This window comes from Oryx dammah, unplaced genomic scaffold (genome assembly GCF_014754425.2).
Source record: "Oryx dammah isolate SB20612 unplaced genomic scaffold, SCBI_Odam_1.1 HiC_scaffold_9, whole genome shotgun sequence".
Classification (NCBI taxonomy): Eukaryota; Metazoa; Chordata; class Mammalia; order Artiodactyla; family Bovidae; genus Oryx; species Oryx dammah.
This window is the reverse complement of record NW_024070193.1, coordinates 30,491,997-30,519,419: the sequence shown is the minus strand read 5'-3', so window position 1 is coordinate 30,519,419 and position 27,423 is coordinate 30,491,997. Positions and strand designations below refer to the sequence as shown.

The window sequence follows — 27,423 nt, the reverse complement described above, 5'->3', positions numbered from 1 at the left end:
AGAGCCCCCAATTTTTTTTTCAGTTTTTTAGAGTGTCTTTTTATTGTGGTGAAAGTCACGTAACATAGAACATCCTATTTTAACCATATTTAACTGTACATTTCAGTTAGAGCCCCACAGTTTTGACAACAAATTACTAAACCCAAAATTTGCTCAAACTTTTCATAAATGTATAATACTATTTAATAAAAGTAAAAATAGCATTCAAAATAAGAAGAGTACTGCAGGGTAGTTGTCTTTTTCAGACTCTTTAACTTCAAGAGCTTGTCGGTTGATATATCATGACTGATTTTAATTGGGGCAAACATTCAAAGTTTAAAAAAAGAACCTCACTAGAGGCTGATTTTAAAAAAAAGAAAAACAGAAAAATTATAAACACGCATTTAGGAAATAGGTAGATAATAATACAAAAGAATGTGCAATGGTAATAGCTGACATTTCCAAAGATTCTTATATATGCCCTGTCCTGTGCTAGGCACATAGATACTTAGATATGTTACTTCCTTTTTTTCTTACTGTATGATAGCAGCATCATTATCATCTTTGTAATATAATACCTAACAAGGAGAAAGAAATGGCAACCCACTCCATTATTCTTGCCTGGAGAATCCCATGGACAGAGGAGCCTGGTGGGCTGCTGTCCATGGGGTCGCACAGAGTCAGGCACGACTGAAGTAACTTTGCATGCATGCATTGGGGAAGGAAATGACAACCCACTCCAGTGTTCTTGCCTGGAGAATCCCAAGGACGGGGGAGCTTGGTGGGCTGCCATCTCTGGGGTCGCAGAGTCAGACAAGACTGAAGTGATGCAGCAGCAGCAGCTAACAAACCCAGATTGGGTGTATACTGTATGCCTTGCAATCTGCTAAACACTTTACATAGTCTCATTTAATACTTTCAATTCTTGCTCTTACTACCTACCAGTCATTTTCTGCCTTTTAGGTGGGTATAAGGATGCCCATAGCTGACATTTATTGAGCTCTTGCAATGATGCAGTCAGCGGATCACATGTGTTCCTTGTTCCATTTACTTCTCATTGCAGCCCTCAGGCGGGAGGCATCATTATTCCCATTTTACAGATGAAGAGGCTGAGACTCAGAGCCATGAAGTAACCAACAGCAGGTGAAGGAGCCCTGATTCATATGCAGACGTGTCTCTCAAGTGGCTGGGGTCTACACTCCACATGCCTTCAGATTTCAGAAGAGAAAATTTAATGTGGACTGCAGCCCTTTGGAGGGGAGACCAGGCACAGCTTTGACTTTGAAGAGTGAATAAGCAGTGAACCAGATGAGCAACAACCCTGCCGAAGCAAATGCAGAAGGGATGCTGGTGGGTGCTGCTACTTGCATAACCTCAGGAAAGAAACCTGCCGGTTAGAATTCCAAGGTGAGACGGCTGGCCAGGAAGGCTGGGTTCAAGTCACAGGGAATCTTCCACACTTTTCAGAGGAGTGTGGACTTAATGAGATGAGTTCTTCATTTCGGAAATCAATTTAGGGCTTTGAACATGGTAATGGTAAAACTGTGGCTCTCCACAGAACCATCTGGAAGCAACATGCAGTGTTGGCTGATTCTCATTGCACTCTTCTCCCTACAGGGATACAGCAGGGTCTCTGGCAAAGACAGTTGCCTCTTCTTTCCCATCACAGCTGCCAATGCCCTCACTGCATGTAAAAGTAAGAAAATCAGGAAGAATTTTATATGGCAGGGTTCTGATCAAAACTTGGCTATTCTACTAGAAAAAAAAGTTTGAAATCTACTGTTTTACACCAACAGTGTATCTGAGTTCAGTTCAGTTCAGTCCCTCAGTCCTGTCTGACTCTCTGCAACCCCATGGACTGAAGCACGCCAGGCTTTTCTGTCCATCACCAACTCCTGGAGCTTGCTCAAACTCATGTCCATCAAGTTGGTGATGCCATCCAACCATCTCATCCTCTGTCGTCCCCTTCTCCTCCCGCCTTCAATCTTTCCTAGCATTAGGATCTTTTCCAATGAGTCAGTTCTTTGCATCAGGTGGCCAAAATATTGGAATTTTAACTTTAGCATCAGTCCTTCCAGTGAATATTCTGGACTGATTTCTTTTAGGATTGACTGGTTTGATCTCCTTGCAGTCCAAGGGACTCTCAAGAGTCTTATCCAACCCCACAGTGCAAAAGCATCAAACCTTTGCTGCTTGCTGCTGCTGCTGCTAAGTCACTTCAGTCGTGTCCGACTCTCTGTGACCACATAGACGGCAGCCCACCAAGCTCTGCCGTCCCTGGGATTCTCCAGGCAAGAACACTGGAGTGGGTTGCCATTTCCTTCTCCAATGCATGAAAGTGAAAAGTCAAAGTGAAGTCTCTCAGTCGTGTCCGACTCTTAGAGACCCCACGGACTGCAGCATACCAGGCTCCTCCATCCGTGGGATTTTCCAGGCAAGAGTACTGGAGTGGGGTGCCACTGCCTTCTCCATCTTTGGTGCTTAGCTTTCTTTATGGTCCAACTCTCACATCCATACATGACTACTGGAAAAACCATAGCTTTGACTAGATGGACCTTTGTTGGCAAAGTAATGTCTCTGCTTTTTAATATGTTGTCTAGGTTTGTCATAGCTTTTCTTCCATGGAATAAGCATCTTTTTTAATTTAATGGTTGTAATCACCATCTGCAGTGATTTTGGAGTCCCCCAAAATAAAGTCTCTCACGGTTTCCATTGTTTCCCCATCTATTTGCCATGAAGTGATGGGACCAGATGCCATGATCTTTGTTTTTTGAATGTTGAGTTTTAAGCCAGCTTTTCACTCTCCTCTTTCACTTTCAAGAGGCTCTTCAGTTCCTCTTTGCTTTCTGCCATAAGTGTGGTGTCATCTGCTTATCTGAGGTTATTGATATTTCTCCCAGCAATCTTCATTCCAGCTTGTGCTTCTTTCAGCCTGGCATTTCTCATGATGTACTCTGAATATAGGGCTTCCCTGGTAGCTCAGATGGTAAAGCGTCTGCCTGCAATGCGGGAGACCTGGGTTCAATTCCTGGGTTGGGAAGATCCCCTGGAGAAGGAAATGGCAATCCACTCCAGCACTCTTGCCTGGAAAATCCCATGGACAGAGGAGCCTGATAGGCTATAGTCCCTGGGGTCGCAAAGAGTCAGACACGACTGAGCGACTTCACTTTCACTCTGAATATAAGTTAAATAAGCAGGGTGATAATACACAGCCTTGACGTACTCCTTTCCCAATTTGGAACCAGTCTGTTGTTCCATGTCCAGTTTTAACTGTTTCTTCTTAACCTGCATGCAGATTTCTCAAGAGACAGGTAAGGTTGTCTAGTATTCCCATCTCTTTAAGAATTTTCCACAGTTTATTGTGATCTACACACTCAAAAGCTTTGGCATAATCAGTAAAGCAGAAGTAGATATTTTTCTGGAACTCTCTTGCTTTTTTGATGATCCAGTGGATGTTGGCAATTTGATCTCTGGTTCCTCTGCCTTTTCTAAATCCAGGTTGAATATTTGGAATTTCACGGTTCACATATTGTTGAAGCCTGGCTTAGAGAATTTTGAGTATTACTTTACTAGCGTGTGAGATAAGTGCAATTGTGCAATAGTTTGAACATTCTTTGACATTGCCCTTCTTTGGGGCTGGAATGAAAACTGACCTTTTCCAGTCCTGTGGCCACTGTTAAGTTTTCCAAATTTGCTGGCATATTGAGTGCAGCACTTTCTCAGCATCATCTTTTAGAATTTTAAATAGCTCAACTGGAATTCCATCGCCTCCACTAACTTTGTTTGTAGTGATGCTTCCTAAGGCCCACTTGACTTCACATTCCAGGATGTCTGGCTCTAGGTGAGTGATCATATCATCATGATTATCTCAGTCATGAAGATTTTTTTTGGATAGTTCTTCTATGTATTCTTGCCACCTCTTCTTAATCTCTTCTGCTTCTGTTAGATCCATACCATTTCTGTCCTTTATTGTGCCCGTCTTTGAATGAAATGTTCCCTTGGTATCTCTAGTCTTTCCCCTTCTATTGTTTTCCTCTATTTCCTGTGTCTGAGATCAGTATACAAGTCAGACTAGCTACTGATTAAATTAAAATAATATAACACCAAATCAGTGTACAAATCTCTGTATTTGAGATCAGTGTACAAATCAGACTGGTGATTAATTTAAAAATAATGTGACAGCTGAAATCCCTGGGTGCCGGGATTAGATTTGAAAGTTTTCATCAGCTTTGAGAACTGTTAGACCCTCAGGAGAGGTGGGGTTCTAAAGACCCATACCCTCTGCAATGCTTGGATGAAGCATCCAAAACTCATCTGATCACACTCCCTTTCTGCTCCTGTATCTCCACCTATTAGAATGAGGGTCTGTTAAACAGCAGCCCAAGAGAAAATGGGAGAAAGATTGCTGTAATAAGATCATAAAAGTGTCATTGCTGTGGATCATTGGCTAGGGCTCAGAAATACTTTCATTATGGTGAATTTCATCTATCAGCTCAAAACATTTTACAAGTAAACAAATGAGTTACCAGTTTACCTCCTAGGATTCTTCAAGTGAGACTTTATCCCACCAAAAGTAGTTTTTCAACAACCACCCCCCGCCCCACCAGCCTATGCTGTCCTTTTTGCTAATTCATAAGCCAAATGTTGATCATACTTTTATATACATTTAGCAAACCCCAACTCTGCCAAACTGTGTGAACAGCAATTGACCCCAGTAGATAGAGATCCAGGGTGCTTTAACATGATGCACAATTTCCTGATCATCTCTCTTACTGTAGGAATGTAAGAACCAGCAACTGTCATGACTCAATATACATGGCACAAATATACATAACATAGTAACATAGTCTTCTGTTTTTTGGAAATGTGTTTATAACTGTTTTGTGGATGGGTTCCCATACCTCAAACAGGTGTAAGTTTGATAAAAGAAACAAAGAAAAAACATCAACAAAAAAACCGGAACTAGGAGGCAGGAGAAGCATAACCTACTCCCAGCTCAGTCTCTCTCTTCCTATGAGAGGGTATCTTTTTATTTCATCCATTTCCTCATCCATAAAGCAAGTTAGATGAATTAGAGTATCTGAGCATTTCTTTTATTTTTCAATGAGCTCATCTAAGACTGGCTACGTGTTCAAAACACTTACTGTAAAGTTAGTGGATTTTTGGTTAAGGCTGTCTTGTGCTCAAGACAGGAGTTTAAATTTGCCTGAAACTTTACATCTGATATGTGCAAAAACTTGTTGTTTGGTCACTAAGTCATATCTAACTCTCTGTGACACCATGAACTGTAGCACACCAGGCTCCCCTGGCCTCCACAATCTCCCAGAGTTTTCTCAAATTCATGTTCATTGAGTCTGTGATGCTATCTAACCATCTCCTCCTCTGCCGTCCCCTTCTCCTATTACCTTCAGTTTTTCCCAGCATCAGGGTCTTTTCCAATAAGTTGGCTGTTCACATCAAGGGCCAAAATATTGGAGCTTCAGTTTTAGCATCAGTCCTTCTAATGAATACTCACGGTTGTACTTTACCCTAAATATTTTGTAAATGCTCTGTTGAACCAAGTTGGGCTGGTCTCTTCTTACAGGACTTCTCAGGGCTTTTAATGAGTCCTTACAAAGTCTTCAAAATCATTTGATTATAAAACTCAATATTTTTCTAAGAAAGAACATTCACTGGTTAACGCTGTGTTAGAGCCCTCACCCTCCAACCTTCTCACTCTGCTGAACTTTCTGCTTAAAATTGCAAGCAGGATGCCTTTGACAGACTACTTAGGAGATCAGAGGTACGAGTCTTACCTTAGACTTCTCATAGATAAACCTATAAAGCAGAAATGTTGACTGCCTCTCTCCTTTTTTAAAAAAATTATTTATTTGTATTTATTCATTTATTTGCTGGACCAGGTCTGAGTTACAGAAATGAGGTCTTTGATCTTCGTTGCATCATGCGAGATCTTTTGGCTGCAGCATGAAAACTCTTAGTTGTGGCGTGATGGATCTAGTTCCCTAACTAGGGATTGAACCCAGGCCTCCTGCATTGGGAGTGTGGAGTCTTAACCGCTGGACCACCAGGGAGGTCCCTGATCACCTCTTTCCTTTAAAAAAAAAATATATATATAGATATAGATATATATATGTATATATATATATGAATCTGTTCTTTAGGGAACCCTCGAACAGAAAGTTTAGAATTATACCTGTTTTCTGCCACTTTGTTTTTTAAGTCTTGATCTCCCAGTTGAGAGAGAGAAAAGGTTTTAAGATGAGTTTGAGAAAAATTCACAGCATAGTGACTTATTCTTCTGGTTGCTGGTACCTAAATTACTTATGCCAATATTTAATTAAAGCATATAATAAGGAAGCATAACATTGAAGTTTTGGGCATAAAACCAACTTGGGTTGAAACTCAGCTCTACTACTTAGAAGTGATTGTAATTCTGTGTAACATGGTTAATCTCTCTGAATCTCACTTTTCTTATCTGTAAAACAGGGATTGTAAAAGCTGCACCATAGGGTAACTGAGGCTATGATAGAAGATGTGTTGAGATTTATTGAGCTCCAACCATATGCAAAACATAAGAAAGCTAGCTTTACATTTAGGAATATAGACTGTTAACTGGTTTGTGCCTAAAATTCCTCTACCTGGATGCCTTATTGTTTCACATCATTTCCCTCAATAGAAAAATAAATATGATTCAAATTTAGAGGAGAAAAACAAATTGCTAAATAAAATTTAGCATAGGATAGCCAATAAATGTTGATCTAGAATAATAGGGAAGTAATTACCTAGCCCTGTTTTCTATCTTTAAAAAAACTCTTTACTGTATGAGACTTGCTCTTTCTCTCTGGAAAGTACCAGATATGCTACAGATTTGCATAACAATCCCTCCCTTTTAATGAAATATGTGATATATTAGCTTTAGCCTTAAGGCCCTTCTTCAATGCTAAAAATGAATATTAAAGACTTTCAGCATTATAATGAATAAAACTTAAATCTTTGAGAACCCAGTGTTCATCCTGACCCCTCATATTATTTCAAATGTATTTTGTACTAATTGTTTTGGGAAAACTCTTTCTCCTAGATTAATATTTCAACTGTTTTAAAATAGGTAAACTTTATTGTACATTATCACTTGAATAGAACAAATAATTTTAGTGCCTCCGTAGACAATTGGCTTTCAAGTTGAGGCATGGTGATTTATTTTTAAAAATAAAGAGAAATCATCAGCATTGAAATAGATTAAAATAGATGTCTTACTTAGAATTATAAAAGCAATTCCATTTTCATATGTCACATTTAAAGCACAGTTGTTATTTTAAAAAGATATTTCAGACTGATATTATGGGTTTATTAACAAGAAAAGCCACTGTGTAATAATAGTACAGTGATAAAGGATAAAGGATGAAAAAACAAGCAGAATATCTTCTATTTTACTTTTTTGAACCTGTCTCAATGAAGATCATTTACACAAAGACAAATGGGACCCAGTTATTAAGTTTCCAGGCTCACCTATTATTCTGTAATACTTGGAAGTCTTAAGAATATGACACCCAAAAAAGTAAGTGATCAAGCAAGCTGTAATCACTTTTAAAACTGGAACTTCATATACAAGGGTCATGAAAGTGCTCTTCATATATACATATATATATGAAAAGGTTTCAGACCCCCAGCTCAAGACAGCAGATTAAGCATACGTTTATTGCCCTGTGCCTCAAATTCTACTGACAAATATTCATTGAGCACCTACGATGTAATGGGCAATTGAACTGAAAATCGTCTAACAGGGTGAACAGGGCAGTGGTCTATCAGGAAGCTGGCACCTGGGGCAAATTCCCAAACTCAGGAAGCAGAGAATTAAACTGAGAAGCCAGAGAGAGCGTCAAAAGTACAGCCTGTAACAAGCTCAAGAAAATTTGGTGGCAATGAATTTGCCCTAAAATGAAAGAAAGCAATAGAGAAACTCCACACTCCTCCTTATTCCCTAAAGCAGGAATCAGCAAAGTCTATAAAGGGCCAGATAATAACTGTTTTTAGCATCGTGGGCCATATAATCTTCCTCTCGAAAGCACTCCAGTCTTCTCTTGCAGGGTAAAACAATCATAGGCAACATTTAAGTGTGTTGTGTAGCTGTGTTCTAATAAAACTTTATTTATAAAAATAAGTAGTAGATCAGAGTTTGCCAAGCCCTGATCTAAATTTTTACCATAGTGTCTATATTATATAGAAATGGACAAATAAAAAGTAATTTAAAGGGGATATATATGGCCAGAATTTTATCTCTAGTCTAGCCTCTTCTCTGCATCCCAGGTCAGTCTGGCTGCCCTTTTCCACATCCAGGTAATTCCTGCACCCCAGCCTACCCAGTGTTAATGAGTTATATGTAATGAATCCTGGTGATGAATCTTGCCCTTTCCTGTTCTGCTGTTTATCTCAGTTAATGGTCGGCTCTGCCTGTCTCACTGCTTGGATGAATCAGTCCATTTCTCTCCCTCTTTCCTGTCAACAACAGTGGCAGAAGCCCCCTGGACCACTACAGTGTCCTCCCATGAGGTCCATGCTCATCCACCCATTTGTCTGTCCTTCTATCCATCTACCCATCCATCCATCCATCCATCCATTCTTCTATCCAATCTCTGCTCCATGTTTTCAGTAATTTGTTCACCAAAAGTTTATCGAGGGCCTTCTATATACCAGCCACACTTCCAGCTACTGGACTTAAACTGGTGAACAAAAGATGTTTTTTTTTTAAAATCCCATTTTATGGAGCTTCTATTCTGGTCTATGTGTGAAGATGGTGGAGCAAGACAATAAACATAAGATACAAGCAAATAATGTAGTTCTAGAAGGTGTTAAGTGCTAGAGGAGAAGGCAAAATATGAAAAGGAGTAGAGGGAGGGGCACCTGGAGTGCTGGGCAGTTCAGTTCAGTTTAGCTGCTCAGTCATGTCCGACTCTTTGTGACCCCATGGACTGTAGCACACCAGGCTTCCCTGTCCATCACCAACTCCTGGAGCTTGCTCAAACATATGTCCATCAAGTTAGTGATGCCATCCAACCTCTCATCCTCTGTTGTCCCCTTCTCCTCCTGTCTTCCATCTTTCTCAGCATCAGGGTCTTTTCCATTGAGTCAGTTCTTCACATCAGGTGGCCAAAGTATTGGAGCTTCAGCTTCATCATCAGTCTTTCCAATGAATATTCAGGACTGATTTCCTTTAGGATGGACTGGTTGGATCTCCTTGTAGTCCAAGGGACTCTCAAGAGTCTTATTCAACACCACAGTTCAAAAGCATCAATTCTTCAGTGCTCAGCTTTATGGTCCAACTCTCACATCCATACATGACTCCTGGAAAAACCTTATCTCTGACTAGACAGACCTTTGTCAGCAAAGTGAGGTCTCTGCTTTACTGTGCCAGGGCAGTTGTGCACTTATCATGGTGGTTGGAAGAAGCCTCTTTGAGGTGAGGATTGAGCAAACACTTGAAGGACTGAGTCATTTGTGTTCCTGTCTACCACGAGGAAGGGAAGCCCTGACAAAGAGAAGTTTCAGACAAAGTTCCCAGAGTGGGACCTACCTGTTGTTCTTGGAACCTCCAGGAGGCCAGTGTGGCTGGAGCAGAGCTGGCAGGAAGACACTCAGTCATCGTATCATTGTAGTAGATGAAGCAAAGACCTAAACTCTGTGAAGGGGACCAGAAACCACTACAGATTTTGAACAAAAGGTCTGTCTTAAAAGAAGAGTTGAGGCAGCTGGGGGGATGATGGGATGGATGTAGAGGGCAAGAGTGAGACCAGGAGGCTAGTCAGAAGGCAATGCCAGTCATCCAGGCTGGAGATGATGATGGCTGCAAACAAGAAGGGTGGTGATGACAGAGGGCAGAGGAGTCAGATTCCAGATGGAATGGACATGGTGTGTGGGAGGAAGAGAAGCTCAAGTATGCACCAAGGTCATCCTCAGGAGGGCAGAGTTGCCATCAATAAAAGAGGTTCGGGGTGGGGACCACAAGGAGATTGGTCCTAGACAAGCGTCTTCTTTTCAAAAGCAACTTTTCATGCCTGGTCACCCTTATATTTTCCCTCTTCCCTGGTCTTATTCCCTTCCCTTCCTTATATGAAGAGTAAGATCCTCAGTGTTCCCTACATAAGGCTCTGTATTGGGTCCCTACTCCCTCTCTGGCTTCACGTTTATACTAGATTTCCCATTAGCCTTGTTCTTTAGGCCACACCGGCTTCTCTTCTGCTCCTTGAACGTGGATACTCTTTCCAGTCTCTGAATAAGCAATTCTTTGGCCTGGAATGCCCCGTCATTCTCCCACCACCAACCTCCTGCTGCCCTCATTAATCTCAGTGAAATCCTGTTCAAGCTTCAGATCTCAGCTTTGACACCATTACTTTAAGAAAACCTCCAGGTCTCCCCATATGCTCTCTCCCAGGGCACTCTCATCTATTTCCTGTGATTATATAATTGTATAGTTATTCGATTCATGTCCTCTTCCCACTAGACTGTACATTCCCAGGGGGCTGGATTCACATGTTTTGCTCACCACTGTACCTCCAGTACCTTGCACGATATTTACATTTAGTAAGTACTTAGTAAATGTCGATTGAATGAATGAATTGCAGTTTTCCATCCACCTTAAAAAAAATATCAGCTTATACGTTTACTTTTCTCCAGAGTGTTTTAGGGATATTATAGCTTAGGGATATTGAACTTGAAAAAACACAAAGGAAATAATACATTATCATTTAAAATAATTATTAATATAATTTCAAGTTCATTATGTTTATTACCAAGCTCAAGCTCATACTGCTTCGTGCATGACAGGACAGTAAATTGAGAGACCAGTTTTTGGGGTAAGGAATAGTGACTTTAGTTGGAAAGTCAGCAAACAGAAAAGATGGTGGACTTTGTTGCAAAGAACCCTCTTGCCTGAGTTAGAATTTAGGCGTCTTTTATACTAAAAGGGGAGGAAGTAATTTCAAATATTTCCTGATTCCGATCAGCCTCCAGAGGAGATAAGTTAATTTCTCCCTGCAGTCATTCATGGGTGGGCCTGGTCAGGATGTTTCCTGTGAGCTAAAGAAAAGTATTTCAGCTGATACTCATTACCTGGGAAGCAAGGTTCCCAGAGACGGACCATCATGTATGTGTGTGTGAGTATTAGTCATTCAGTCGTATTTGACTCTTTGCGACCGTATGAACTGTAGCCCACCAGGCTCCTCAGTCCATGGGATTCTTCAGGTAAGAATACTGGAGTGGGTTGCCATTTCCTTCTCCAGGGGATCTACGCAACCCAGGGATCGGACCTAGTTTTCCTGCATTGCAGGTGGACTCTGTGTACCATCTGAGCCACCAGGGAAGGCCTTTATGTATAGTTTAAACTTATAGATGACATCCCTTTAGTGGTTAACTTGTAATAGAATGCAAAAGTTTTTCCCTATTACATGCTCATTAGAGAGAACAAACCACAAATAATCCCTTTTCTGTAAAATATGGTGCTGTTCACCATATTTTATGGTTCTGGTTCTCCTCAGAAAACAGAGGGTATTACAGACTCACATTCATTGTCTGTCCCTTGAAGACAGACTAAGTCTTTTTTTTTTTTTTTGGCCATTAAAACATGAGCAGAAATGATATATGCCAATTTCAGAGGCTTTTTTTTTTTTTCCAGATAGAGGCATTTGAGAGCCGGTGTGCACCCCTCCCAGGAGGCTCAGTGGTAAAGAATCCGCCTGCCAATGCAGAAGGAGCAGCTTCGATCCCTGGGTTGGGAAGATCTTCTACAGCAGGAAATGGCACTCTGCTCCAGTATTCTTGCCTGGAAAATTCTGCGGACAGAGGAGCCTGGTGGGCTGCAGTCCGTGGCGTCACAAACAGCTGGACACGACTTAAGTACACGTGCACTGTGCACCCTTCCGGCCTCCCTCACCTGGCATAGAAGCTTACTCTCTCACAGTTTTGGAGGCTAAAAGTCCAAAATCCAGATGTCAGTAAGACTATGCTTCTTCTGAAGGCTCTAGGGAACAATCTTTTGTTGACTCTTCCAGGTTCTGCTGGTGGCTGGTAATCCCTGGTATTTCTTGACTGGCACACGCATTACTCCAGTCTCTGCCTCCATCTTTACTTGGCCTTCTCCTTGGGTCGCTTTGTGTCCAGGTATCCCTCTTCTTTCTAAGGGCACCAGTTGTTGGATTTAGGATTTAATCTAATCTGGTGGGCAAGACAGAAGAAACTGTGTTGGCTGAAGTTGTCAGAGAACACCAAAGGATAAGAGTTAATAGGAGGCTATGCTTAACAGGGCTCCTAGTATTTTCTAAAGACTGTGCTAAACATGTTATAAGTATTATCCTCTTTAAACCCCATGAGATTGGTATTTTTATCCATTTCACAAGTGAGAAAACAGAGGTTTAGTGAGGTTTTTAAGCAGCTTGCCCACTGGTCATTGAGAATTCCAATTTAGCTCAGTCTAATTTACCATCCTGAGTGAGGTTTATGGACTTTCCTGTACTGCTCCTTCAATTCACCTGTCCCCTTGATGGTCTGCTAGAAAACAGGAATCTAGATTCTGAACTACACAAAGTTTGGTTTTCTTTCTATAGCTGTCCCAAGGCTGCATTGATCGTGTGGCAAAATTAACAGTAAGAAAGAGAATAGAATAGTCAAACTAGTCTTCAGTTTCTATGTCAACAATGGCTTCCCTAGCTGATTTTTATGAACTAGTTAAACTCAGCTTTCCATCCTTCCCTTTATAAGATGCACAACCAACTTTCAGACTTCAGTTTTTTAACTTGGCCATGGATATAAAGATCTGTCATATCAGAGGCCTTCATTTCTCCTCTAAGCATTAAAACAATTAGAAGAAACAGCAGGATCAAAAGAATCAACACGAAACCAAACCAACCCTAATTTTAAGTGTTTCCAACTTTGTTTCAAAACATCTTTAAGAGGATTGTTTTCCAAACAGCAGTGTGTGAAGCCTTCTACTTTTGAAAACTGACTTTACTATGGAGACATAGCCTGTTTTGTATGCCTGGGGAAGCAGGGAATACCCAAGCTGGCATTCAGCAGTAACAAATATAAATTAGACCATTAAAAAAAATTGTAGGAATGTTAAAATCCATGTTGACTGGTTTTTACATTTACCCGGCAGCATTCCCATGCTACAGTTGGCATGGAGATTGGAAAACGAAAGTTTCCACCGATCTGTCACTTGCTACTGTTTCCACTTACTTTAACCGTGAATCCAATTTTTACAATTTTTTAATGTAAAAAAAAAAAGTTTGATGCTTTTTTGTTTTCTCTTTCAAGACATTTCTCAAACATAAAAACATGCATGAAAAGGGTTTTTAAAAATCAGTCAAAAATTTAGTTTTCCAAATACTCAGCTGTTTAACATTCGGATAATTGCCTTTAAAAAATTTTTATTTCCACATTTAGTCTGAATGCTTTGGCATGGGGGGAGCCCCACAGTCTGAAAGTAACTTTGTCCCGACTCTCCCCACTGCATTTATTATAGAAACTGGAAGACACATCTGCTTTTCAACAGGGCCAGGGAAAGCTGAGGTTTCAAGGAATAAAGTCGAGCTTCCCAGAACTTTGGTGGAAACAAGTTTGGCGTGGTCACACCTAGGTATTCTCGAAAGAATTTCCTTGCGGATAAACATGCTGAGATTCTTGAAGCTAGACTCGAGGTCACAGTAGAAGGGGAAGCTCTCACTGGTCCTCTCACAGGAGTCCTAGAACCCAGTAAGCACTCAAGTCATATTTACACAAATGAACGAATCCCAGTAACGTCGTATCGCGTCTTATAAAGACTGAAAGATGATTATCTTGGACTGGAGAGTGAGAGAGAGCGAGCTGCCTACCTAGAGCGTAAGGCGCCTCAGGCTGGCATCCGGAGCTTGGCGATCTCATTTCGCTTTGGCATCATCCTGAACTGCTTTGCCTGAAGCTGGCGCGACGTTAAAGGGAAGAAATGAATGCGAAGAAAATCAGAGAGCAGAGGGTAGGGAACAGATGTGAGCAGAAAGGGAGGACAGTCCTTGAAAGAAATAAATTGGACTCCCACAGCTGGAAGGACAAAGCCCTCAGTGTCGTCAGGGATGTGGGATGAGGGGTAATTTTGCCGTCTCTTTGTTCTTTCCCCCTTGTTTTCCACGTTTCCAGGTTGTTTGATGTCTGTCTTTTCTGTTCAGTTACTGGACCCTAGGGACAAACCAAGTGGCTGTAGGTGGCACACAGAAATTAATACATTGAGCGGCTTTTGGGACCTCCCTTGCTCCCCCGGTGTGTCCACAGCGCCCAGCACCTTAGTAGGCACTCCCTAGACATCTGGAGAGCAAATGAGCTGCAAGTTTGCAGCGCTGAGTACGTGGAGCTGGGGAAACCAGGACAGCAGAGGGGGTGTCTCCGACCACAAAAGACGTGCGGGCGCGTGCGGAAGGCAGCAGCGGCGCGAGGCAAGGGGCTGGGCGCGAGCGGGGCGCCGCGCGGGGGGCGCTGCCGGCGTAGCGCCCCGAGTGGGGGCTCCCGGGACCACGGCGACACGTGCGCGGCAGAGACGCGAGCCGTCCCTGCCGCGAGCGGAGCCGGGGCAGGCGGGTGGGCGCGGGGGTGTGCCCGCGCCATGCCCCCCGCGCGTGCGGCCGGCCGGGCGGCTGCGTGAGTCACGGCGGGGCTCGCCTTTATAACCGCCGGCAGCATCGCGTGAGTGGCCCGCCCGGCGCTCTGCGTTCCGCGCTCCAGCTCGTGCGTCCCCAACGGCCCCCCAACAGCCGCCCAGGCCCGAGGGCGCCATGAGAAGCCCGCGCTGCGCCCGCCTGCTGCTGCTCCTACTGCTGCTGCCGCCGCTGCTGCTCACACCTCCCGCCGGCGACGCCGCGGTCATCACCGGGGTAAGCGGCCGGGGCGCACCTGTCCACCGGGATGCGCGCCCTCCTCGTGCTGCAGGGTCGAGGGGCCGGCAGACGGGGTGGGGACCGCGACCGGGAGGTGGGAGCACGGGAGGGTTATCCCGGACCGGGACACCTGCCCCATTCGCCCCTTGGAGCACCTGGAAAAGCGCCCTGATCCCTAAGCAGCGGGCGGCCAGGACATCGGGCGCCCCCTGGAAGAAGTGACCGCAGTCGCTCCCCACCACCTTCTCACGCTTGCCTGCCCCTCTGTCCTCGTGTTTGGTCTTTTTTTCTCGTAAATTGAAAGAAGTTTCCTTTGGCAGTTTTCTCGAGCACTTTCCCCCGGCTTTTCCAGCCTCTGTCCTTAAAATTTAAATGCTTTAAAATGCAAAGGGGCAAGACCAGTACCCCCAGATCCTGGGAGACTTAATTCTGCGGTTGAGGAGTTTGCTCGCCAAAGCATCCTCTGCGAAATCCCTTTGAAATAACTTGGTTCAAGGTCATGAGTGCACTTTTGAAAAGCAACGTGGGTCCTTTCTTCTGAGTTCCAGCGTTTTTCATTCCCCCCCCCCACCCCGCAACGTCCTGAGCTTCTCCTTGTAAAAGTTTTCCGTCTCCTGTTCCTGATAAAGCACCTACAGTGCTTTGGCTTAGTTATGGAGTAGGTGATCCTGTAGATATTTCAGTTGAGAGAGATGTCATCATTTGTGGAAGCAGGAACTAGTTCAGTTCTCTCCTAGGTCCACCAACAATTTTCTTTGTGTGGATCCGAAGGATAACTTTACAGCACAAAATGAAAATGTCTACTTTATGCCAACAATGCAGAATCGCTACCATTTCCTGACTGTTCAACTCTTCTAAGTCTGAAAGTATTTTACACCCCCATTAAATCTTTTCAAATATCCAAGTTCACATAATAGGGTTTAAGGAAAAAACTTTTATGTTTGAAATGATAGTATACAGGTAATGAAATACCATTTAAATGTAAGGGAAGTGTCATTGTCTTGAGAAAATTAAGCACTATTATCCCCATGTGCTTATAGCACATTGAAAGTCCTTGTATTATAACAGTATTTGGTTACAACCAATAGATATTTGGGTTATGGCCAAGAGACACTTAATTAATAAGTATTGTGATATTTACTAGTATAGTTTGTAGAGGTTTCTACAGATATAGATGTATTTGAATAGCTTTGTCGGTCCATGTGGTTGAAAAAAAGTTTCTACAGGTCTTTCTAATACATGAGAATTGAAATCTGATTGGTTTTTCCCCATCTTCCCCTGCTGGCTCTTTAAATTTCTCCTAATCCTCCGAGCCCCAAATTCCTTTGTAATATAAGTATCTTTTTGTTCCATTCACAAGACAACACCAGTTGAATAGATTTGCAGTGGATTAAAGATGAAGGGCATTAAGAAACAGCTGTATAATTAAAAATATATAAACCTATGTAAGTCTTTATAAGTATTTCCAAGAACTGAATCTTTTTTGTTACAAAGTGAAATTTTATCACATTGAATGTTTATCTGTTAAAGTTTAAACTGGCCTTATACAATTATATGTGTTGTTTTTCTTGTTGCAAAACAGTGCTAGAAAATAAAAGGATCTTTTAAAATTTCTCTAAAACAGCATGGCAATAAAGAAATATAGTTATGTTTCCATGACAGGAACCATCTGGAGTCAAATGAAAAACCTAGTAACTTATCTAGATATGTCATCTCTAGGATGTTTAAAATCCAAGTGATTGATTGAAATTTCAGAGATTTTGGCTGGATTTTGATTGTCTTATTAAAAGAGCTAGTGGGACTTCAGAATTCCTGGTCTTGAGCATCTGTTGAAATAAAATATTGCCTAAAACCTCCACCTTAAATATTTACTTTTCGGAGAGTAGTAATGTGGTTATTTTTGAATTGATTTATATGTCCACATAGATTTGTTAAAACTGTATTGAAAAAGATCATATAGTGAACATCTCATTTATGGAATGTAATGGGTACGTATGTGTGATTTCTGATGTTCAGATAAAAACTGGAAAAATGGAACTGTTTTTATATTTTCCTATAAATGTCCAAACACCCCAAGACGAAAATTACAGTTTTTATCCAATACTTGTTTTAAATAGCCCAAGTAAAAATTCTAATGGGGGAAATAAATAACTCTAAAACAATATAGCTGATTAATGAAAAAATAATGAATAAGATCTTGTATCCCCATATATTTGTGTTTTGAGAAGTTATAGCTGTCCCCAAAACTAAGAACTCTGAAGAAGTATCTTAGTTGTTTGCACTAAATCTGTGTTTAAATTTGTCTAAATTATAGATTTCTTAGCTTTTTACGTATATAGTATAGGATGTTCTCACCTTAACACTAACAAAACAGATTACTGAACACCATTCAAACAAAGCATCCTATTTATGGATGGTTCTAGGAAAGAACAATAGTTCTTTGGATCTATTTTCATGCAAATAAGTTTACACTTCATTATTTACTTCTGTTTAGTCAAGTGAGGAAATTCCTCCATAGTTGATTCTTTGATTATATGTGTTTACACTTTTTATTTTCGGAACAAGTGTCGAGTATTCACTGTTGATAATTGCATCTGTCACTTGCATTTCTAAATCTGATGGATCTCAGAATAGTTTCATTAATCTTATATTGTACACATATGTATACCCTAAGCCAATAATTTCCTTTTTTTGCAAGTTACTCACCTGAAAAAAAAAAGGGTAACACAAGGCAAAAGTCTTGGTCTGCCCATTCTCAGCCTATGAAATTTCTTTCTTTCAAAAGGAAATGGTGAAAATCAAGTCAGAGGTGTGAGAAACGTCAAATCTCGTGAACCAAAATGCAAATATTTGAAAGAGAAAATGAGTTATACTTTTAAATTTACATCAGTGTTTTTACGGATCTGGAGCATTTCATGATAGATTTAGAGACCATTTAAATCTCTTTTTTAAATTGGGCCCACTTTAGTCTATAGTTAATAGTTATAAAATCTTGTGATTCAGTCTATATATTTCCTAATGGCCATGTATGGTAAGAGACCAGTATAAACTTCAAGTTCAAAGCTGTTTCATCCATAAAGCACTAGAAAAAGAGAGCTGATTTTTTTTTTTAAGTGTTGGGGTTTATAATTTTCATATTGTGTGGGCCATTATTTAGGCTTTTTTTTTTTTCACCAAGTGGGAAAATCTCTGATCAGATTTTATTGTAAATATGTTCAAATAAATGATTACAGTTGTTTTTAACATGTAAGATTATTAAAATCATAGCTGTGAGATACTATAAGAGCTTCTTTTTTTATTGCTAATTTTAGCCTGAGTCGTTCTGATTATCTTTATTTATCTGTTTGCTTATTACATTTCAGGCCTGCGACAGGGACCCCCAGTGTGGTGGAGGCATGTGCTGTGCTGTTAGTATCTGGGTTAAGAGCATACGGATTTGCACACCGATGGGCAAAGTGGGAGACAGTTGCCATCCGATGACTCGTAAAGTTAGTATATATGTGTTCTTGTTGGTTCTCTTACATTTCAGTTACTCAACTCCAAGCAAGGCCTCTATGACATGAAATGTGCTAGAAATTGGAAATCAGAGAAGATGAAGTAGAAAACCTCTTCCATTCTCCTCTCCATCTGAGAGAACTGTATTCTTACCATCCTTATTTAAACGGATCATTCACATATCTTTGTTCTCATGGCATTAGAAACATTTCATAAAAATAATTTGAAACACTGAATTTTGCTTAACAGTTTAAGGATATAAATATATATTACTTTTGTATGTATGAATATATTTTATATCCTAAAAGACCATTTATGTATATATATTACTATTTATATTATATACATATGTGTGTGTGTGTATATAAAAATACTGTGTATACTTCTTTGCTGAAATCAGAATATGAAAGCTCTTGAAAACAGTTTTAATGTCAGACCTACTGAAAAGGCAGAAGCATATAAGTTTGTGCTTTGGGTTTGCAGAAAATGATCCATGATGCAATCGCTCTTGTATTTTAACTTGAAAGTCCTACATTTTGACTCTCTCCACAGGATGCAATGTTCACAACCCTGGAGATTCATGATGTTTACCTTCCCAATTTATTTTACTATCTAACAGCTCAAAATCACAATGACCTAAACACCATTTTTGGAAAGTTATTGACAGGAAGTGGCAGGAGTGAGGCAGGATCAGATGGGGCTGCAGAGGTTGTGTCCTCAGGCGTTGCAGACCCTCCTGTCTGCAGGGGCCAGGGAGCTGTGTGGGACTCCCGGAAGTGGGTGGGTGGCAGGTAGGAGGGAGCAGAGAAGTTTGTGGAGCCTGGAGCATCCGTGTCCTGCAGATAAAAAACGTTTGAAACCCAGTGTGGGGTGGGTCCAGCCAAATCCCCCAGGGGTGCCAGGCTGCAGATACTCTTCTTGTGCCGTCAGTACACCCTCTTACCAGCGGCTGCATGGGGTCCAGGGTGCAAGGGTGGGTAGGGAGCGATGTGTGTGTGCCTGAGGGCATGTCCCAGGCCTGGTGGCTTGCTGGAGGTGAGTCCAGTCCTCTGCAGTGTTCTCTCTCTACCCATCACATCCTCTAAAAACAGGTTAAATGTTCTCAAAGCAAACTCAATTCTGCCCTCTGCCTTCTTCTTTTCCCCACGTGTGGCTTAGGGTTTAAAACTGAAATGGAGCCAAATGACTTTCCCACACTTCACAGTCACAGTAACAGCTAAGGTTTTGACTCTATCTGAATGAAATAAGGAAATAAGTTGGGGTTTCACTCAATGTGCTGTACTGGGGACCCTGGTTGTTTAGACCCATCTGAAGATGACCTTGGGCTCTCCTGTGGTTTCCTTGAGAAACACTTCCTGTTGCATTGGTACCATTCCTCACCGTGGTTTGACCGCTTGAGCCGGTACTGTCGTTTGTAAGCATGATATGCACCTTTTATTCCTGGCCATTTTGAGACAGGAAAGGTTTCAAAACTGTTAGTTGTCTGGTTCTGTGCCAAACCACTAACCCCATTCCCCTTGTGGGGGTTGGGGTAGGGAGGTGAAGCCTGCCCAGCCGTCTTTGGCACTGGTCTCAGTTTTTTTCATCAGCCTTATCCAATACGAGTCCTCTTTTGTCCGTGGGAGTCGCTGTCACTTAAAAGTTGACTCTTAATTCACTGTTCTTTCAGAATTAGTTGTCTTTGTACATTGTTAGTATAACCTGGGGTACCCCAGCTGGTTTGCTAAAACCAGTCAAGAATGACACATTCTGGGTGACTATTTTTGTACAAGTAGCAGTTGCTACTTGTTGTATGCCCTGATGTACCAGATCCTCGATATGATACTAAATGTTGTGGTTGTGTTTCTCATTTAATACAAGTCTGTGAAGTAAGGTTTGGTTTTCTCCCATCCTCTGAACAACATTCAGCCTCACAGGGGCTCAGTATGTGGCTGAGGTCCCAAGGTGATAGGTCAGAGAACAGGCTCTGAATTTTGCTCTGTCCGTCACTTCTTTGGCATCTACTTCAGTGAAAGCTGTGGTCGTGTTTAATTTGAACTTTTTTTCAGTGCAGTTAACCCAGATGGGTTTGTGTAGGGAAGATGCTCCCTGAGATGACACATAATAGTCCAGAGTTGAAATCTGTCTCATCCTGTAGTTCTGATGAGGTTTCCAAATATTGAGATATTTTGACAAGAGAACCAGATTCTATTTTCCTGGTTCCTATAGTTTCTAGTTCAGGTTTAGCGCAAAGTCAGTTTTGAAAGAAAACACAATCATTCTCCTGCCATAAACCCAGGAGCATCTCTGTGCTGTGTTTTTAATCACACTTTTGATAATAAAGTCTAAGATAACAGATTATGGTTTTCATAGTAAAATTAAGTGATAAAAGAACTGAAAGTACTGAAGAAGTAAGATGTTAATGTCAGATCTGAACTTACCCCCATTCAGATAACCACTTGAACCATGTTTTTAGACCTCAGTATTATAGCTGTTCATATTGGTTATTTTACTGTCTTGAAAATACATTTTCATAGATCATTTCAATAACCTAGTTCTTGTCTCAGAATTGTTACCTGTTCTGAGTGAAATTAACTTATCCTGATGAAAACCTAGTTCTTCCAGAGTATCTTTCAGCTATATTCTATTCAAAGCAGCTTTAAAAAAAAACCCATTTTAAAATAAATATGTCCTGGTGAGACTCTACTCTAAAGTTTTACAGTTCATTAGTAGATGGTAAAAATATAGATGGACGCTGTATACAAGTTCTTTTAAATAGAATGTGTTCCTTACCTTCCCCCCTCCATTTTCTTTTTGCCTTAAAAAAAAAAAATAGATTAACTCTGATTGTGGTCACAGGCACTGGTGTATTAGAAGCACAAGACTATGAATAGGTGAGGACTATACCTGCTCTAATTTTAAACTTTCTATTCTGGTTTGGCTTAGACATTGGCCACTGATATTTATTTTGATAAAGTAAACAGTATTTGATGAAATTAAGACCTATAGGAAGAAACTATTGAATTCATTTTACTATTTTGTTTCTGATGTATCAATTAGACAGTTTAGATACTCCTAGGCTACAATTTTGTAATTGTAAAGTTTTTAACTTCACATTTGATCATTCAAAAATAGAATAAAATATAAGTCTACTTGAAAGGAATAGGATGCATGCTTTCTAAACACATTTTTAGGTAGATAGTAGTTATAACATGTATTGATTTTTTTAACAACTCATTTTTAATAATTAAGAGTGCATTATTAAATCACATATCTACTGGGAATAATTTGCTGTTTATTGCCTTCTCCAGTTTAAGAAACACTAGTTTCTATTAGTACCCATGCTTTTATTAACAAAGCTTACAAAGATTAGTCATGTCCATCCTATACTGTTTACTCATGGGCTTTAGAAGTTTAAAATTATGTGATGAGTACTTTAATTCCTTATTATTTTATTAAAATATTAAATTTAATCTATATTTCCTTCAAAAATTAATCTTATTTTAAAATTTTGCTCCATTTTTTATGTTAACATTTTTTTAGCACTTGCTTTGGTTTTTTATTTTTGTTTTTGAGCTGCACTTTAAAACTTGACTAATCCATTTTCCTTTTCTGAAGAAAATAATTTCCAGTTAACAACAGGACTTCTGAGCCTGGGCTGTTCTGACATTTTAGACGGGATGGCTCTTTGTTGTGGGGTGGCCCTGAGCATTGTAGGATGTTTACTAGCGTCCCTAGTCTCTACCCGCTAGATACCGTAGCACCTCATCCGAGTTGTGACCTCCAAAATGGCCTCTTGCAGGGGGCTGGAATCACGCCAGGTGAGCACCACTGTCTAATGCTTCATTTACTTAGCCTTACAAGACACAGCGTAGGAGGTGCCGCATCTTCACCTCCTAGGGAACTCATCAGCTACCCAAGCACTCAACTGCCTTTGCCTTCATCCACACAGGTGCTGGTGGCCGCCCCACATGATTGCCAGGATGTGTGTGTGTGTCGGGGGGCCCTTTGACCCGTAGAAACTACCACTCTTATTTCTTGCATATCTTTTATGCCCCTCTAGTCCCAGAGACTCAAGGTTCCCCAACTCAAGTCCAGTTCCATATACAGCCAAGGAGGCTGGCCCACCATTCCCTGGTTTTCTTCATTTTTTCTGGGGACACGGTGCAGTGGGAGGCCCAGGCCCGTGCCGGGTCCACTTCCGTCAGCACAGGCCCCAGGTTAACGTGAGGCTCACAGGAGGGGAACAGATCAGTAATTGTATATTTAGGGTTCTGAGAATATATGTTCTGTGTCAAGTTGCTTCAGTCGTGTCCCACTCTTGGCGACATTATGACTGTAGCCTTCTAGCCTCCTCATTCATGGGATTCTCCAGGCAAGAGTACTGGAGTGGGTTGCCATTTCCTTCTCCAGGGGATCTTCCCCGCCCAGGGGTTGAACCCACATCTCTCACATCTCCTGCACTGGTAGGCAGATTCTTTACCAGTAGTGCCACCTGGGAAACCACGAGCATATATGCCTATTCCCCAAAGAAAAAACAAATTAAAAGAAACCAGTGGCACTCATCAGAGCTATTAAAACCAGAAACTGTGGCAGTGTGGGATTTGTCATTTTTATTTTATGCACTCATACCATTTGAATTGTTTTGAACTATGTACTTCTATTGATGAAGTGGTAAGAAAACTGCTTTTATTAAGGAAAAAAATTATTGGGCCATTGCTTTTTAGGTCACGTGACTCAGCTTTTCTTCAAGTATCCCATTGTGTTTCCTTCTTTAACACAATTGACTCTGTTTTGAGAGATAGCACAAATAATATTTTGGTTTCATATCAGCACTGTTTTCTCTTTAAAAATGCTGCAAATGTGTTGGGCATCATGCCTTCTCAAGAGTGCTGAAGGTTCTGCCTTGGTAACTCCTAGAATTTGCTGATTGGAAATCTATAGTGTTAGAAACATTGGCTTGAGTACATAGTTGATTCTAAAGTAAGCCATCATGTTGGTACTGAATGATTAGCTCCTTGGCTGTATTTATACATCTAAAGATGCATCTTCTGTGAACACCTTCTTCTGCATGTGTGACTGTCAAACTGCTACTAGGTTTGCCATACATGAATGTAGAAATAGCAGTGAATGGGCCAGTCAAGAAGTGGGCAGGTATCTACGGGATGTTCACCATGTCAGAAATTGTAGTGTGTGAGATTGAGAGGATGTAGATGGAGGAGAAAACTACTACAGGCTCGTCCAGTGTAGAAAAGCTTGGGTGGGGGAGGGAGAAACACAGGCTGAATCTTGAAAAAGGATAAAAATAAGAAAAGGGCACCCAGGTATAAAGGGATCTGCCAGTTTAATCACTGTGTTAAACTGAGTTGCAGCAAATCTAGGTTGATGTTTACACAATCATGATGCCCTGGGTAAGAAAAAGAATAATAGACATTTTTGAAGGTTTCACAAAAGCACTTGACCTTGAGAATACATTGCCAGGGCCCTTCCTAGCAGCAGAGGGACCCTACATAGGCAAGAGCCTTCAGTTTCTGAGTTTGGTGACATTGATCAGTGCCAGGAAGAGGGATTTAGGATGAAGGTGGAGCCCCAGGACCTGAGAAGTTCACTTCTTTACCCCTCAGGGAGGTCACAGAGTATGGTGGCATTGGGGTAGAAGACAAGCATTTGACACATATATTTTTGAGTGTGTCCTTTGTACCAGGCTGAGTGTTAATACACTCAAAACTAAAAGATTCTCTTTTCTTCCCAGGGCCTGGAGTCTGGGCCTGGTGGTGTTTGGAAGAGGATGGAGATGGGTTTGACTGTGATATGTTCCTTCTGTGGCTTGATGGCCTCGGTCGGGTGTACCACCTCAAGAGGAAGCCACTTAGCCTGTGTCACAGGGAGACAAAAATCTGGCACCTGGCTTTAACATGGCACTCGGACATGGTGCCTTTCTGTGGCCTGGCCTGTGGCAGGCTGCCGGTGTGAGTTATCTCTCTTTCCTGCTGCTTTTGCTGCTGAGAACCCAGGTGGCAGCCCCAAGAGTGACCACAGTGCCGAGGTGCACAGAGCCTCAGACTGAAGCCTTGAATTCATAGTGGCTGAAACTGTCTTACTGAGTGTCTGTCACTGATACGACATGCCATGTTGGGCAGAGACCTTTCTTGTTTGACTCATCGCTGTATCCTCAGTCCCTAAAACAGGGCCTGATGTGCTGGTGACACGCAGTCAGTGTCTGTTGAACGAATGAATAGGAGACACCTGGTTGGTGTTCTCCATGTGTAATAGTTGACATGCTTGTTACAGGTAGCACTCACTTTTTCCAGGCTCTTGTTCCTTGCTGCCTGTGCTTGTTCCTCTCAGCCTCAGCACTGTGGACATTTGAGAACAGGTAACTCTTTGCTGTGGGAAAGGTCCCCTGAGTTGTAGGATGTTTAGCAACATCCTTGGCCTCTATCCACCAAATGCCCCCTCCCTGCACTGTGACGCACAAAAATGGCTCTGGACTTTGCCAGCCGTCTCCTGGGGCAGCATGTCCCCAAACTGAGACCCACTGGTTCATGCAGTAGTGTGGGGCTCAGCGAAAGGAATCTCTCAAAATCTCTAGGTCAAGGTCAAAGTCATGAGTTACTATGTCTCATGTAATTGAGACATAATAACTTGTAATTGTCCAAGCCGTTCCTGCTGCCCCCACCTCCTCTGATATATTCTCAGGGGCAACAAATAAGCCGGCCTTCCATGGACCCTTTGACACACACAGTGACAGAACCATTCTAGCCCATGTCTGCATGGGACTGATGGCTATGTGCCCCCATGTAGACACTGCCTTTAGAGCCTCGAAAGCAATGCTCTCACAAAAGGACAGAGGAACTGGGATGGTCCTGCCTGTTCACCACGTGCCACCCCCACCCGCCTACTCTTCCCTTTGTATTTATTGATCTCAACCATCTCCCTGGCCCTTCCAGAACCATTTTGGAAATGGAAGGCAGGAAAGAAGAAAGAGGAAGAGAAGAAGAAAGAAAAAGGTAAGGAGAACATGAGCATGGTAGCATCCAAAGATAATGCCCAGAATAATTAGCCTGACCATTGCTATACACCCATAGAATTGGATCCATCCAATCAGTTCAACCTGAAAATAAGGTTAGAATGGTTCTGCCACTGTCTGCAGACAGCCTTTTGTTCAGCCTTTTGTTTGATGCAGAAAGAAATGCTTTCGAAGGCATCTGGAAGATGCATCTCAAGATTTTCTTGTAAGGATAGATCACTCATGTGGGGCAGCCTCTTTTGGTGGAATAGAATAGGAAATGCGCTAGAATGATACCAAAGGAAGCATTTGAGCTGGGAGGCAGGAAGAATGCATTTCTGTGCCGTGTGTCAACTGTGGAAGGATCCCCTGAAGGCATGAGATTGCAATAGCTGTCCTCTCTCATATTACCCTCAATCGGGTAATTTGCCATCTCATTTCATTAATAGCGACCACTTGCAGGCCTACAGTTTCTCCCTATCCCTTGCAAAGCAGGCAGATTCTCGAGGGGGCACCATTCCTATGGGAAGAAGAGTGGGTTTTGCTCTTTGCCTCTAGAAAGCATACATGTTTTGTGAGTCCTTCACTTGCCCCTGGCACAGAGAACGACCACACCAGTTGCTAGTTGACCCTCCTCAACCTAGCTTCACCCAGGTTCAAGCAGGTTCTTAGAAACAGCAACCAAACTGTGCTTGGTTTGGTTCAGTTGAACTGTGCTTGGTTCAAGCTTCACCAAACTGTGCTTGGTTCAAGCTTCACTCAAGTTCAGGTGAAGTTACCCAAGCACCGAACTTCAGGAAGTCACCCAAGCACCAAACTGTGCTTGGTTCAAGCTTCACCCAGGTTCAAGCAGGTTCTTAGAAACAGCAACTGAACTGTGCTTGGGGTGAGAGCAACCTTTTGCTGCTGGCTGTCCTGCCTGGGGTTTGCTCTGTTGCATTTCTGCAAATCGGGCTGCCTCCTTCCCTGATTTTGTTGGCTTACAGGATCTCAGTTCCCTGACCAGGGATTGAACCCAGGCCACAGCAGTGAAAGCACCAAATCTTAACCACTAGACTGCCAGGGAACTCCCTCACATCTTTGCACAAATCTATGAATTTATACATTTCTCATCATCAGTGAATTTTTATTTGCTTATTGTATGCATGTGGTCGTGCCCATAAAGTTATGTTCTCTTCAAGGAGCTTCAGTAGCAGGACACTCTAAAAAAGAATTACATGAGAAAAAGTAAAAGGCAGCGTAGCTTGCTGATTCAATGCTTGGTCCTTCAGGTCCGCTTGCCAGCCAAGCTTCAAGTTCTGGATATGTGACCTCAAGCAAGTTCCTAACCTCTCTGTGCCTCCGTCTCTCATCTATCAGATGGATGTGATTAAAGTGTTTGCCATCTTCACAGAATGGTTGGAAGGCTACGAAAGGCTAATACATGAAAATAGATGCTGTTGTTTGAAGAATAGTTAATATTTAATAAACACTAACTTGTTATTCAAAGAAATTCCTTAAGAATAGTTTTTTCCTTTTTAACATTTCCTGCTCTAACTCAGTTTTCTTTTTTTATTTTAGGTTCCGTTTTTTGGGCGGAGAATGCATCACACGTGTCCATGCCTGCCGGGCTTGGCCTGTTCACGGACTTCGTTTAACCGATATACTTGTTTAGCCCGGAAGTAATCACTTTAGAGGAGACGCTTTGAATGTGAACAGCCACACATGTCTGTAAAGCCTGTTCACCTGTGATTGTGTCAAACAGATAATATGCCAGAAAGAAATGCTATTGCTTCCTCGGTTCTCTAAGTCACAGTTCCATCTTTGATTTTTAAATGATGTTGTACTTTTTTTTTTTTTTATTGAAAGGGGATTTATATTTTGAATAGAAGCATAAAGTGCAGGACATTATGGAACAGTTCTCATTTCCCTGTTTGTGTTTTCATTTGGCTTTTTTTAAAAAATGCCAATAACGCACCCATTTTCACAGAAGTGCAGAGAATACAAATTTGTTATTTTGTTACAGAAATTTTTCTTCCCTAAACATACCTTGTCTCCAGCCCTGTCCCACCACACACACACACACACACA

General features: G+C 41.7%; 1 protein-coding gene across 1 annotated transcript; it reads left to right on the top strand.

Moving 5' to 3' along the window:
* Positions 1-14,649: 14,649 nt before the first annotated feature.
* On the top strand, positions 14,650-27,423 carry PROK2 (prokineticin 2). Its single transcript, XM_040247293.1, has 3 exons — positions 14,650-14,867; positions 18,233-18,358; positions 26,914-27,423. Exons 1-3 carry the CDS (start codon positions 14,769-14,771, stop codon positions 27,016-27,018), a joined length of 330 nt encoding a protein of 109 aa, XP_040103227.1. The 5' UTR covers positions 14,650-14,768; the 3' UTR covers positions 27,019-27,423.